At 40.3% G+C, this 13,218-nt stretch overlaps 1 protein-coding gene across 1 annotated transcript; it reads right to left on the bottom strand.

The window, feature by feature from the left end:
- Positions 1-537: 537 nt before the first annotated feature.
- LOC131883189 (alpha-glucosidase-like) lies at positions 538-4,204 on the bottom strand. Its single transcript, XM_059230577.1, has 11 exons — positions 4,050-4,204; positions 3,321-3,542; positions 2,956-3,135; positions 2,731-2,891; positions 2,534-2,659; positions 2,222-2,460; positions 1,622-1,814; positions 1,440-1,547; positions 1,020-1,375; positions 804-953; positions 538-735 (listed from the first exon to the last, which is right to left on the bottom strand). Exons 1-11 carry the CDS (start codon positions 4,129-4,131, stop codon positions 654-656), a joined length of 1,899 nt encoding a protein of 632 aa, XP_059086560.1. The 5' UTR covers positions 4,132-4,204; the 3' UTR covers positions 538-653.
- Positions 4,205-13,218: the final 9,014 nt, after the last annotated feature.

The following is a 13,218-nucleotide window of genomic DNA, read 5'->3' as shown; positions in this document are numbered from 1 at the left end:
GCGATCCCGGCCCTGGCCTTTGATATTGCAGAGTTGCAGTGATAGGTGAAATATAGTTGAATTGAGGAGGTGAAACCGACATAATTTGAAGTACAGACGGTCAATACTGACGGTCAGTTTCACATCAACAGTACGGGAGACGATCTGTTGGGAAAACAATGGTCTTCGTATTGATTTGAAGACTGTTGCTCTTGGCAACAATCATAGAGCGCATTGATAGCATTTTGCAATTCCAAGGCTGAATCCCCCAAGAGGACCAGGTCGTCTGCATACTGAAGATATTGAATGGATGATCGGTTTATAGAGGCTCCTTGGCGTGTAAGAGCTTTGGGCAGGCCGGACACATAAAGATGAAAAAGAATTGGCCATTGGTGGATCATGTACTACAAGCCTATGAGAGTGATTAAATTTTTTCATCTTGAACTGGTGGGATTTCATTTCCAATGTAAACCGGTAAGGAAGTCGGCAAAAACACAAATGTAAATCCTCCGCTCAGCGATTTATCATATTTTAAGGTTCATTGAAAAAAAAACCGTGTCTCACAATAATGCTTTTATGTCCCATGTAGATGTGCCGCCTCATTTGCGTAAAGAGACAAACAAGAAGAACATGTATTATCTTTCAAGCAAGTAATCACCACGGAGACAGAACCATTACGTAGCAGATGGAATCGGTTCCAAAACAATCCCCTCATAAACTCCAAGAGTAACATCCGCCAAATCATGGATTGCTGATCTGAAATACCCAAGAACAAATAAGAGTATATTGAAATTATGTATTAGTTGCATTCATCACGCACGTACCCTGGGATTGTGTCGAGATTTTCTGATCTAGTGGATCGCAAGATCACTTGATACGTGGATTCGGTTGGGTCCAACTCTTTGAGATTGACCTTCACTATGTCTCCTGAAGTATTGACAGCCACGATCAATGGGGCTTCGTCGTTGAGTTGTCTGAATTAAGTCGTTTTTTATATTTATCCAAAAATCTGAAAAAAACACATTGGTTATCTTACTCACCGATTAAAAGCAAACACGTCACCCAGAGCAACATTGACAACGCCTCCCAATTTGACCTGATCTCTTTGGCGCAAGGCCACCAGACTTTGATAAACCTTCAGATGACTCTCCGAGATGTCGGCTGCCTTTTGGGCCTCGACATTCAATGTGACGTAGTTGGGATTGACGGGAAGCCATGGTTCGACCTGAGGTCCACTGAAGCCTGCATTGGCCTCAGCCGACCATTGCATTGGGGTTCTCTCAGGGTCTCTGGAGCAATTTGAATCGTCGTAGTGCTCGGGCCCACAATTGCATCCTTGAGGATCTACCGTGTCTTCATACGAGATGTCCGTGTTCAGCATACCAATTTCACCGCCCTGAAAAACGTACTTTAGAACTTCTTGTTTTGATACCGAATACGTCCCAATGATTGGTGCTCACGTTGTAGGTGACCGCGATTCCAGGAAGAAGGAGGGAGATCATTTGCATTCCGTCGATCAATTCCTCGCCAAATTTGCTGCCCATTCTCCAGTTGTCATGGTTATCCCACTATTGTCATTAGTAGTTAGGCACATTTCTTAAATTGATGTCTCTGGGATATTTATCAACGGAAAAGCGCTTACCACCCAGTTTGGTGTTTTGCCTTCTGGGGTGTTATCCAGCCAATCATCAACTTGCTTCTTTACTTCGGCAGCCTCCATAGGGGCTTCCAATTGGACCACAAAATTGAAGTTGAACGGAAAATCACTCACATCATAGTATTTCATCAAATCCTGAACGGACAAGTCCTGGCTCAAGGCCTCTACCATCATCACTCTAAGAAATAAAACTGCTTAGAAGCGACAGAAATATTAGTTATAATAATAAAAAAAATATAATATCATTATATAATAATATTATAATTTTTTAAGGATTTGACTTTTTAGACTGAGGTATGTCCGGTATGATGTTATAGCGGTTTTGGATAGGGTTGAACATGAACTTTTGTATTTAAAGAATATTGGTGATAATGATTTGCGATGAATGACAAAAAGACCCCTCATGTAGCTGCTTCTTGAAAATAGTTTTCAGAAAGGAAAAAAAATAATCTCATACTTGCAATCGCCAACACATTGTTTCATTTGTGGCATTATGTTTACTTTACCCTCCGCAGCCGACTGAAATATATTTTTTTCGAGAACTGCAGATTTGAGTTTGCATGTGAAAGGTGATTATTAATTTACCTTGGCAATCCGTCAACTTCTTCGTACTCGTCCAAAACTGATCGGAATTGTCCAATCATATCATAAACCTCGGGTAGATTGAAGGTGTAAATATGTTCCAAATAGTCGTGGGCATCAGGATCGGTGGCTCCAGGACGTTGGGGCTCATCCAAAAACTCTGGATCTTCGAATAAGAATGGAACAGCATCCATTCGGAAACCATCCACACCTTGCCCCTCGATCCAGAAACGAAGTACATTCTGTGCAAAGAACAACAAACTCGGTCATGATTCTAGATTTAGAACGTTGGAAATGCGCGCCAGATGGGTGCACCTTCATTTCTTCAACCACCAACGGGTTGCGGTAATTCAGATCCGGTTGTTGGACAGTGAAGGCGTGGTAGTAGAACTGTTGGCGTTCCTCGACCCATTCCCACGCCGAAAATCGGAAAACTGACAACTAGAAGGACCAATGGGTATCATTAAAGTATTTGATTTCTGTGGACCCGAAATTGTTTTGTCTCAACTAACCCAATTATTGGGAGGAATAGGGTTGCCGTCCTCGTCAAAGCCCAGCGGGTCTTTCCAGATGTAATAATCAGTGTAAGGGTCTTCACGGGCAACTGATTTGGTAAACCAGGCATGTTTTTCGCTCGTGTGATTGGGTACAATATCCATGATCAAGCGAATACCTTAATGAAGTCAATATCTGAAGTCTTTTCGAGGGCAAGCATAACTATTTTTAAGATTATTTACCGAGTTCCTTTGCCCGGTCAGACATCTGCTTGAAGTCGTCAATGGTCCCAAAAATGGGATCGATATTGGTGAAGTTAGAGAAATCATAACCAAAATCAGCCATGGGAGACTCGTAAACAGGAGAAATCCAAATCGACCCTACCCCAAGGTCTGCAATATGTTGCAATCTTGATTGAATACCTATGAAAGAAATTAAAGATGGTAAAGAAATTATTTGATTGTATGTTCAGGCTCATATGGCAACGTTTAACTTTTTGTCGGAACTAAGTGAAAATGTAAAAGAAGTTACACATCAATTTGAAAACAATGTGAAATATACGCCATAATTCTTGCCCATTATTCCTACTTTTGATGAATAGGATTACCGTTCAAGTCACCGGTTCCATCGTCATTGGAATCTTGGTACGATCGCGGATAAATTTGGTAGACAATAGTGTTTTGCCACCAAAGTGGTTCATCTTGATCTGTTCGAGGGATCTTCGAGGCCGTGGCCACCATGGCCAGAGCGAAAAGTGCCAAAACCAGCTCTTGCATCTCGTTCTTTCTCAAGACAAGACTTGTGTTTGATTGCTTAGTTGATTTCAAACCTAACGAAAGAAGGACTTTGTACGTGCCGAAGTTGTTATCTCTTGATAGAGTCTCTCATATTGTCCAAACAAAAATGTTCACGTCTCCTTTGGTTTAACTTTACATTCACAACGATGAATTGATGATATGGTCATATTTGCTTTTCTCAAGGCAAGCCCTTTGCATCAGAAGAATTCGTTGGGGTTTTCAATTAGTTTGATTAATAAAATATGTGCGACATGCATGCTCTAAACAGGCTACAAACGGTCACACAATATCGAAACATTGACAAGAATTTTTACCAAATTTTGTAAAAGAAGAACAAATGCACCCATCTATGAAACCTAGCTGCGCAACCGTATTGTTAGAGTAACCGCTTTCCAATTTGCGAAACCTGGTTTGCACCAAGGCTAGCCGAGTCCAAGCTTCTTTCAAGTATCTAATTGCAGCTTAGGTTACTGCCTTCTTAGCTTAATGGGGCGAAACTGCGATCAATCTCGAGGGCGAGGTAATAACCAATGTCGCACGTTGGTTGTGACGTTTGAGTGGGAATATCCCTAAGTTGGGACACACATCATCAGATGGCAATCCGTACGAGAGAGCTACCATCTGTCTCCAAACGAACGAAAAAACGACAAAAACCACATCGATTTGTACAAGGATGTGTTTTGAAGCCTCGCATAGAGCTCACGTCTGGGTAGCCATTAATTTTAGCACCACAAAATTATAATAGAAATGTGGTTTAAGGGATTGCTAGAGTGTCAGAAGGAACTCTAGGATCTGTGGAGAACACATTGGGTAATAGTTCATAAATGAGACTTTTTCCAAAAATAAACGAAACCTTATTCTCAGGGTACCCAACTTTGTCGGCTTATTATTTTTTTGGTGGAAGAACAGTGTTACCAAAACCATTCAATGATTCAATGTGTTATAGGCAATGATCGATGACATTGAATTCGTTATTTTGTAGCGTCGACCACGAACTATTTGGCGACCCCATGAATTTGAATTTGTGAGCTATAATCATAAAGCCTAAATCCATCGTTTAATTGTATTTAAAATGGAATTTTGGTTGTCATAAAATTTCCTTGGTTTATTAGGTTAGTTTCGGTTCTACAAACACAGAACTAATAATCATTTGGTGAAGCTCACATTCTTGGTATGTAGGGAATTCGTTTTTGGGAGTCAGGTATGTCTTATGGCCAAATATTTTTTTCATAATATACAATAATTATAATAATAATTATTTATAATTAATTATAATAAAAGTAAAATAACATTACAACTGGCAATCATTTGCAAATTTTGGTAACACTGCCGTCGCCAGTTCTGTGTCAGCTGACGCAGCATTCTTATGTACTCCTCATTCGGTTATAGCTAAGGACTATACTTATGTACTCCTCATTCGGTTATAGCTAAGGACTATAAACAGAATTTTAAAATGCGCTAGAGGTGACGAAATTGGAGACTTACCCAACCAGCAAATTTAGATTGCAGGAGGGCAAAAAGCGCTTCAATAAGAGGTGAACGTGATGTTTTAGTCCCATTCTGCAGAGTAATTGGTGCTAAAATGTCCTTATCTGTAGAAGAGGAATCAAAATTTTGAAAATATTTAGATGGACTTGAAAAGAGCTGAAGAGACAATGAGGAATGAATTTGGAGGTTTTGTGATTTCCATTCTTTTTTCTTACCGCCGGTGGTAAAAAGGCGACATGGGCCGTTTGGCCTGGTTGCGGTTGCTAGGACAAGTTTGGGCCGAAACGAGTTTTTTACATTTATTTGCAATAACATGGTCTCTATCACGGTTGTCATGATTTCGAATCAATACAGAGACACAAAGGTATACATCTAATTCAAATACTTTTAATTGCTTACTCGCAAGTCCAATCTCTACATTTCAAGTATCAAGTCACTAAATCAACGGAACTGATTCTCCTCCTTTCGTACTGCCTGAGTTGAATCAGCCATCACTGTGGATCACAACCGCGCTATTGCCGACGCTCAGACCACGGCTACTATGAACGAAGACCCTTTTGCACCATTTCCCTCACATTGGACCGCCATAAATTACGATAATTCTAAACTAGTCGTTGACACTCGCTACGGTAGGAACAGGCCAATGGTCCCCCCAACCATGACCCGTGCTGTTTTTTATGCCCTTCACTCAATACGCCACCCAGGAACGAAGAGTACCAAAAAAATGATCTCTGATCGCTATGTCTGGCCCTCTATGGCAAGGAATATTGCTGCTTGGGTCAAAATATGTGGTGATTGTCAGTCCGACAAAATAGCCCGCCACAATAAGCTGCCATATCAGTCATTCAGGGCCCAGCCTTCCGCCAAAATGGCAGAGCTACATATCGATATTGTTGGGCCACTCCCAGCAAGCAACGGCCATCGTTACCTCCTCACAATTGTTGATCGTTTCTCCATATGGCCTGAAGCATTCCCCATGACAAACATTTGACGCCGCCACCTGAGCTGCCACCTTTCTCCATGGGTGGGTGCAGAGATATGGCGTTCCCATGTAGGTCGCATCAGACCGGGGACGTCAGTTCACCTCTTCAATTTGTGCCGAACTTATGACCTTGTTGGGAACGTAGCATTCCAGCACAACGACCTATCATCCCCAGTCCAGCGGACTCGTGGAACGCCTCCATTGCCACATGAAAGCTGCCTTAATAACTCGATGTTCAGGAGATCACTGGTTTGATCACCTTCCCCTTGTAATGCTGGGCATCCGCGCTAGTATCAAGGACGATCTCCAGGGTGGGCATTTCATTTTTGGACACTTTTGTCCACCCCTGTCCAAAAGTGTCCAAAAGTGTCCAAAAATAAGGGTGGACAAAAGTGGACAAAAGTGTCCAAAAGTGGACAAAATACGAACCTTTAAAACTACAAATATAAAGGATATTCTGTATGAAACCTATCCTCTACTTCAAAAATTGCTCATTGATGGTTCCAAGAGCAAGATAAGTCTTTAAAACCTTTGCCATATACCTTTAACATACCCAAATAAGGTATTTGAAAGACAGGTTCTTAACTCTTTTTTTCTTACGTTAGATTAGAAAGCAAACAGGGAACAAAGCCTCCCTCTAGTAGAATGCAGCTGTTGCAAAGGATTCAAAAACTGAAATAGCTAAACATTATATTCTGGTTATCTGGCTTCATTTATTCAACATTATTAACTTTTTGCAAAAATGTTTTACTTAAAATCATCAGTCATTTGGGATAACTTCTAAAAAGTACTAATATTAAAAATTGAATTTCTTACGAATTGCTAAAATCTAATAATGACATATTTTCCTATACTTATGGTTTTTTCTTCATAAGTAAGTTAATTGAGACATTGTTAGGCATATTTTTTAACTTTTAAAGATGCGCTTGATGTCAGGAAATGAGATTCCCAATGTTTCTTAAAGAAACATATATCTTAGTTTTTAGATGTATTATAAATATGTAATTCATGCACTCCTTATAAATATGTTATGTATATTACAAATATGAGAAGTATTATTGGATATTTGATATTCAGCTCCTAAGCTTTTTTAAAATTAATTTTTTTAAATCTTTGTTAAAATTACCCAGCCACCAAATGCCCTGATTATAGTGTGGCTTTGACTTATTAACATTCAAAAATATATTAAAGATATTTGTTTGACTTTATAAAGCTGTATTGTATCAAGGTAACGAATTTCGTTAAGTGTATATCTTGGAAATTAAAAACGTTAGTGAAAAGGCTAGTTGTTACTTCATATTTATGTGTTTGAAGAAAGCTTAGATTTTATTGATTACTGATTCTATTTGCTGGTTCACATCTAGATTTGGTAAAGAAATATCATGATGTAGGGTTTAAAAGTGTTTGCTTGTCAATCCCCTTTTGCACAATTGTACTTAATTTTGGACACATTCTGCCCACTTTTTTGTCCACTTTTGTCCATTTTTGTCCACTTTTGTCCACTTTTGTCCACTTTTTGTCCACTTTTGGACACTTTTGGACACTTTTGGACACTTTTGGACACTTGGTGTCCAAAAGTCACGCTAATTCTCAAAATTGCCCACCCTGACGATCTCCAATGCGACATGGCATTTGGAGAGCCGGCACGGCTCCCAGCAGGCTTGTTTTGACTTTGTGGAGCCAAATCCCCCACGACTATGTCCTGTAGCTCCGCTCCATGATGCGAGATACATTTGCCCAACCATCATGGCATTGCGATAATCCTACAGCCTCTCATCTACCTGATCTTGAACTTGCTCTCATGTCTACGAAGAAGTTGACGCCGTTAAACCGCCCTTATCAAACCGTGTGCCTTACAAGATTCTAACCCAAACGGAGCGGGTTTTACGCTGGAAAACCTCGCGGTCCGAACAAAGTCTCCGCCGACCGTCAAAAGTCGGCTTACTCTTTTGACACTCTTCTTTCACCATCCCCACCCCTCGCCGGTTATTCCCGTTCTGGTCGTCTTTTGCGCCTTTTGCGCCTAACGGTATGTCGACTTATGTGTTCCGGTTTCCTCTTCACCTTTGCAAATTTGATGATAATGGTAGTATGAAACTTCAACTTGCTGCTCACTATCAAGACGCCGAGTTATCCGACACCCGATTACCGTGAATTGCATTTTCCACGGCACTTTCATTCCCCTTTAGCAAGCCATGTGACAATCTCTCACACACAAAAAAGGTGAGGGATGTGTTGTAGAGACATCTTGATTCACCATCACGCAACCTAATGTCGAACAGTAAACATGCGGTCAATAAAGTATACGAACAAGAACTACCCACATGTGCATTATTAGGTATCCGAAGATATCAATAGCTACCCGCAGCAGAAGTAATCCTAAAAAAAAAAAATCAACTTCAACCGTGGTGCAGCGGTTGATCCATCCCGCTTCCAAGCTTGGATGAGGTCCTTATTAAAATAAAAGATGTTAATCCACACAAAGAGAGAGCACGCCAATCAAATACAGGAATAGGAAACTGCCTAACTGGAGCATTTGATGGCTGGCTCCAGTGGCTGGGAGAGCCTCAACCCTTCGCTGCATGGCCACGAGTAATTGAAACACTAATCTTTGCCTACTACTGGTCAAGAAACTGAGTTGAAGTATCTCTCTCTCTCAGAACCGTTTCTTAATATGGGCGTGTGAACATTTGATTTAACAAAATGCAAGTAACTTTGATTCGAAAGAAGAGAAACGGTTTATACTTTTTAAGTATAAAGTTTTTAAGACTTACTTGGCATTTTCTGGCTCAAGTTTAGAAAGCAACATAGGTTATTAATTTTTCGAAACAAATTTGACTTAGTTAAGTGCGAAACAAATCTGATGCATGTACACCAAATCGACCCCCGCCTTTACTGGCCTAGTCTCCCCAGTAGTAGTTCATTTCCGTCCTTTGTTAAGTTGCATCCGGGATCGATGGCTTCATCTTCATCAACGGTTAGGATGTCGCCAAGATCTATGACTTTTTCACCATCCAAGTTCGCAGTTGACGTGGCCTCTAAGTGGCAATGTTTGCACATATTACTTAAGGAATTTGCGATGCAGGTGCAAACGAAGGAGTGGGCACACACGTATTCGACTGAGCATTGGGCATACTTCACAAAGCAGTTTGCTTCAATGCAGCCCACTTGGTTTTAATCACAAAATGACGAAATGACGATTGCGCCATCATGAACCTGAATTGTGTAGTCAGATAAATTGGTTGGTTGGTGGGGTTCATCAGTGTGTCGTTGGCCAAGTTCAACATTGAAGTAAGGCGTTCTCGCCCCTTTTTAAGCATTTTCGCTATGGAAGAGCCATCTTGTGTCGTGATTTTGAACTTATTTCGCGCCAATTTTGTCGAAGTTGTAAACAAACAGACAGGCACGTGGTTCTACTCCAAATTTAAATTCATATAGCTCGTTATCCTGATGGGCAAGGATTTTATAGTTATCTGTCTGTCCTCGTGTTCTTGCCCGAATGCACTCAGCTCAATATGACCTTGAATCCTGGAGGGTTTGTGAGCTTCTTTTATTCCACATTGAACATATGCTTGCTTGCGACAATACCACCGATCAACTCAAATCACATCACTGCATAATTCGTCCATTCTCTTCGTCCTTTTGAGACTAAAGCCCTAAAACAGGCCATATTGATTCTATGGGGCTGAAATTTAAAATGTCAACTTAGTTCAACCAAGCTTTTTTAATGTCTTTGATAAAACATCTATGGTTTCCATCTCAAACCAACAATTCAAGTAATGCCATTGGAACAGAAGTCCCGTTAATGAGATTTGGGCCTCAGAGTCTGGAAACCTGGTGTGGGACAAAGCCCACGCGATCTGGCCGGGCTTTGTATGTAGCTACAATAGGATCCATCTGAAAACTTATCATTCTTCTATCCAATAATGATAAAACCTAAGGATAACTGAGACCTACACAACATAAGTTAATCAATTGCTCAATTTGATTCCCTCAAATATTGTTTGGGAATGTGTGGACGGTTGATCCAGTAACATATTTTTGTCAGACTTTGAAAAGTTTTTGATCAAAAATCCTGATCAACTTTAAAACCAAGGGTTAGAAAACTCTTCCAACTCAAATTCGTTATTTTTTTTTTTTGGTTTGGTTTTTCACGGGCTTTTCTAACCGCTACAGGGAATGTAATCCCCAGTACTATTAAAATGAAAGATTATAATTCGTCTATTTATTACCTTTCAATTTTTATATGATATTTGGTCTACCAACGAATTTGAGTTGGCAGACCGAGCTAATCCTTGAATGTAGGGTTGATCTGGAATGCTATCTAAAAATTTGTCCAAGTCTGACTTGAAAGATGCTACCGGATCAACAAGGCCTACGTATTCCCTACGAATATCAGAGGGAAGCAAATTAAACAATGAAGGAGCCCGAGAAAGAAGAGATGTGGACTTCATTGTTCGAACTAGCCTGGATTCTCGAAGACTTGAAGGTGCTCTCAAAACGCACATTAAGCCTCTACGGTCACTAGAATTGACCCTAAACCCTGGGTTGGGACAAAGCTCATGGATACTTTTGAAAACGTACAATATCAGATACCTTTCGTACCTTCTCTGAGTACTGTACAATCCCAACCGTTCTAACCTTTCCCAATACGAGAGCTCTCTCATTCCTGTGATGTTCCTAGTGAAACATCTTTGGACTTGCTCGACCTTTTGCAAACCTGCTGAACTCATTGGAGCCCAAATGGGTGAGGCGTATTCAAGATGTGGCTGGACAATCGACTTGTACAGAGTTAGCATCGTGATGCTATCTCTGGACTTAAACGTGCGATATATCCAACCACACATTTGAAAAGCCTTACCCACCTTCAGCTGGATATGCTCATCGAACTTTCCATTATTTTGGAGGACTACACCTAGATCTTTCATAGATGAGACCTGCTCAATATCTTTACCTCCATTATCTACGAGTGGAGTATTTAAAGGAGTTGACCCAAATGTCATTGAGCGGAATTTCATTCCGTTCAGGGCCATATTACTCTCAGTTACCCAAGAGTAGATTCGATTTAAGTCCTTTGCAAGGCTACTGGAATCTTGGCCATTCCTACCAGAAACTAACTTTGTATCGTCAGCATAAGAAGAGAGACTGGCAGTGATACTAAGCTTTTGAAGCGGGGCAACGAATATTATAAACAAGAGGGGCCCTAAGATCGAACCCTGGGGAACACCTGACTTGACATCATGTATGTCACTAAGGGATCCCTCAACCTTAACCAATTGCTTCCTACCAGAAATGAAACTTTTTAACCAATTGAGAACCTTGCCTTGGATCCCAATCTCATGGAGCCTGTTAACTAAAAGACCATGATCTACCTTGTCAAAGGCCTTGGCAAAGTCGAGATAGACTACATCAACTGATTCATGGCTCTCTAGTCCCTCAATCACCCGCTCAATATGTTCAATCAGTTGGGTAACCGTGCTAAAATGTGCTCGGAACCCATGCTGGTTAGGAGGAAGGACTTCATGAATATCAAGAAGTTCAACAAGTTTGAACTTCATGATCTTCTCAAACACCTTCGCAATATTAAAGGAGACCAAATCTTACAAAAAATGCGAACGTTAAGATTTACACACTCGTAGCAGAACTATAAGTAAATTTACTTATGATCAAAACGTTTTTGTTAATTTCTTTGCAAATTACTTCTTTGATGGGCGACAAATCTATAGCATGTGATTACAGACATGTTTTGGCCAATTTACCCTATCAATTTTAGGAAAGAGCGAATGAAATAATGTACTTGATATGATCTCTGACATATTCATGAGGTAGAAACGTTGCGACAAGTTGTGATTTTGTACTTGTAATTTACTGGTTAAACTTTAAAGCAAAAGACATCATCTTTTTCAGTTGTTCACATATTTAACACTTGCAATTGTTGCAATTTCATCCAATTAGAATTTCGAGGCTAGTGTCATTAATGTAATTCATTACATTTGAAGACATTTAATTGAGATATTTCAATTACAAATTTCAATTACATTTCTGTCCGAAAAACAAAAAGTCTTTAAAAACCTTGAACTTTGTTCATCAAATCTTGCTGATTGAATCATTCCTTTATTCCTCTGTGGGCTGCAATGCTCATCCAACTTTGTGCGTATAGAGCAATGTCTTGTCAGTTAATACTGTCGCTGACAATTTTTATAGAGGCCATCAGGGACCTGAGACCCTTGAGTTCTCCTGGTCTTGATGGTGTGACATCTCAGTTTCTGATGAGATGCTCACTGGTTCTTGCTCCTGTTTTCTCGTACTTGATGCGTTGCATCTTGGATCAGGGCAAGTTTTCATCTTCACTAAAGATAGCTCACGTTGTTCCAATTTCAAAGGGGGAGATAAGTCGCTCCCCAGTAATTACAGGCCGATGTCTCTCACTTCGAATATTGCGAAGGTGTTTGAAAAGAACATGAATTTCCAACTTGTAGAGTTTCTAGAAGTCAATGAAGTCCTTCCTCGTAATTAGCACGGGTTCCGAGCACATTCTAGCACGGTTACCCGACTGATTGAGCATTTAGAGCAGGTCATTGAGGGACTGAAAAGACACGAGTTAGTTGATGTTGTCTATCTTGATTTTGCCAAGGCCTTTGATAAAGTAGATCATGGCCTTTTGTTGAATAGACTTCATGACATTAGGATCCAAGGCAAGGTTCTCAATTGGATTAGAAGTTCATTTCTTGTAGGAAGCAATTTGTTAAGGTTGAGGGATCCCTTAGTGACAAACATGATTAAGTCGGGTGTTCCTCAGGGCTCCATTTTGGGTCCTCTCCTTTTCATCATCTTCATTGCTCCACTTCAGAAGCTTGGTAGTAGTAATGTCAGTATCTCTTCTTATGCTGATGATACAAAATTGATAGTTGGTAGGAATGGTCAGAACTCCGGTTATCTGGTAGAGGTCCTAAACCAAATCTACTTTTGGGTTGCCACGAGTGACATGGCACTGAATGGAATGAAATTCCGCTAAATGACCTTTGGGTCAACTCCTTTAAATACTCCACTCATAGATAATGGAGGTAAAGATATTGAGCAGGTCTCATCTATGAAAGATCTAGTTGTGGTCCTCCAAAATAATGGAAAGTTCGATGAGCATATCCAGTTGAAAGTTGGTAAAGCTTTTCAAACATGTGGCTGGATATATCGCACATTTAAGTCCGGAGACAGCATCACGATGGTAACTCTGTACAAGT

This window comes from Tigriopus californicus, chromosome 7 (assembly GCF_007210705.1).
Source record: "Tigriopus californicus strain San Diego chromosome 7, Tcal_SD_v2.1, whole genome shotgun sequence".
NCBI classification, from domain to species: Eukaryota; Metazoa; Arthropoda; class Copepoda; order Harpacticoida; family Harpacticidae; genus Tigriopus; species Tigriopus californicus.
This window is presented reverse-complemented; position numbering and strand designations above follow the sequence as displayed.

Coding starts and splice junctions, on each gene's coding strand:
- LOC131883189 (XM_059230577.1), bottom strand. CDS start 4,131: ATGGTAGCTCTCTCGTACGGATTGCCATCTGATGATGTGTGTCCCAAC. Junction 1,815..2,221: donor GAAGTTGACGGATTGCCAAG/GTAAATTAATAA, acceptor TTTATTTCTTAG/AGTGATGATGGTAGAGGCCT. Junction 1,548..1,621: donor GCAAAACACCAAACTGGGTG/GTAAGCGCTTTT, acceptor TAATGACAATAG/TGGGATAACCATGACAACTG.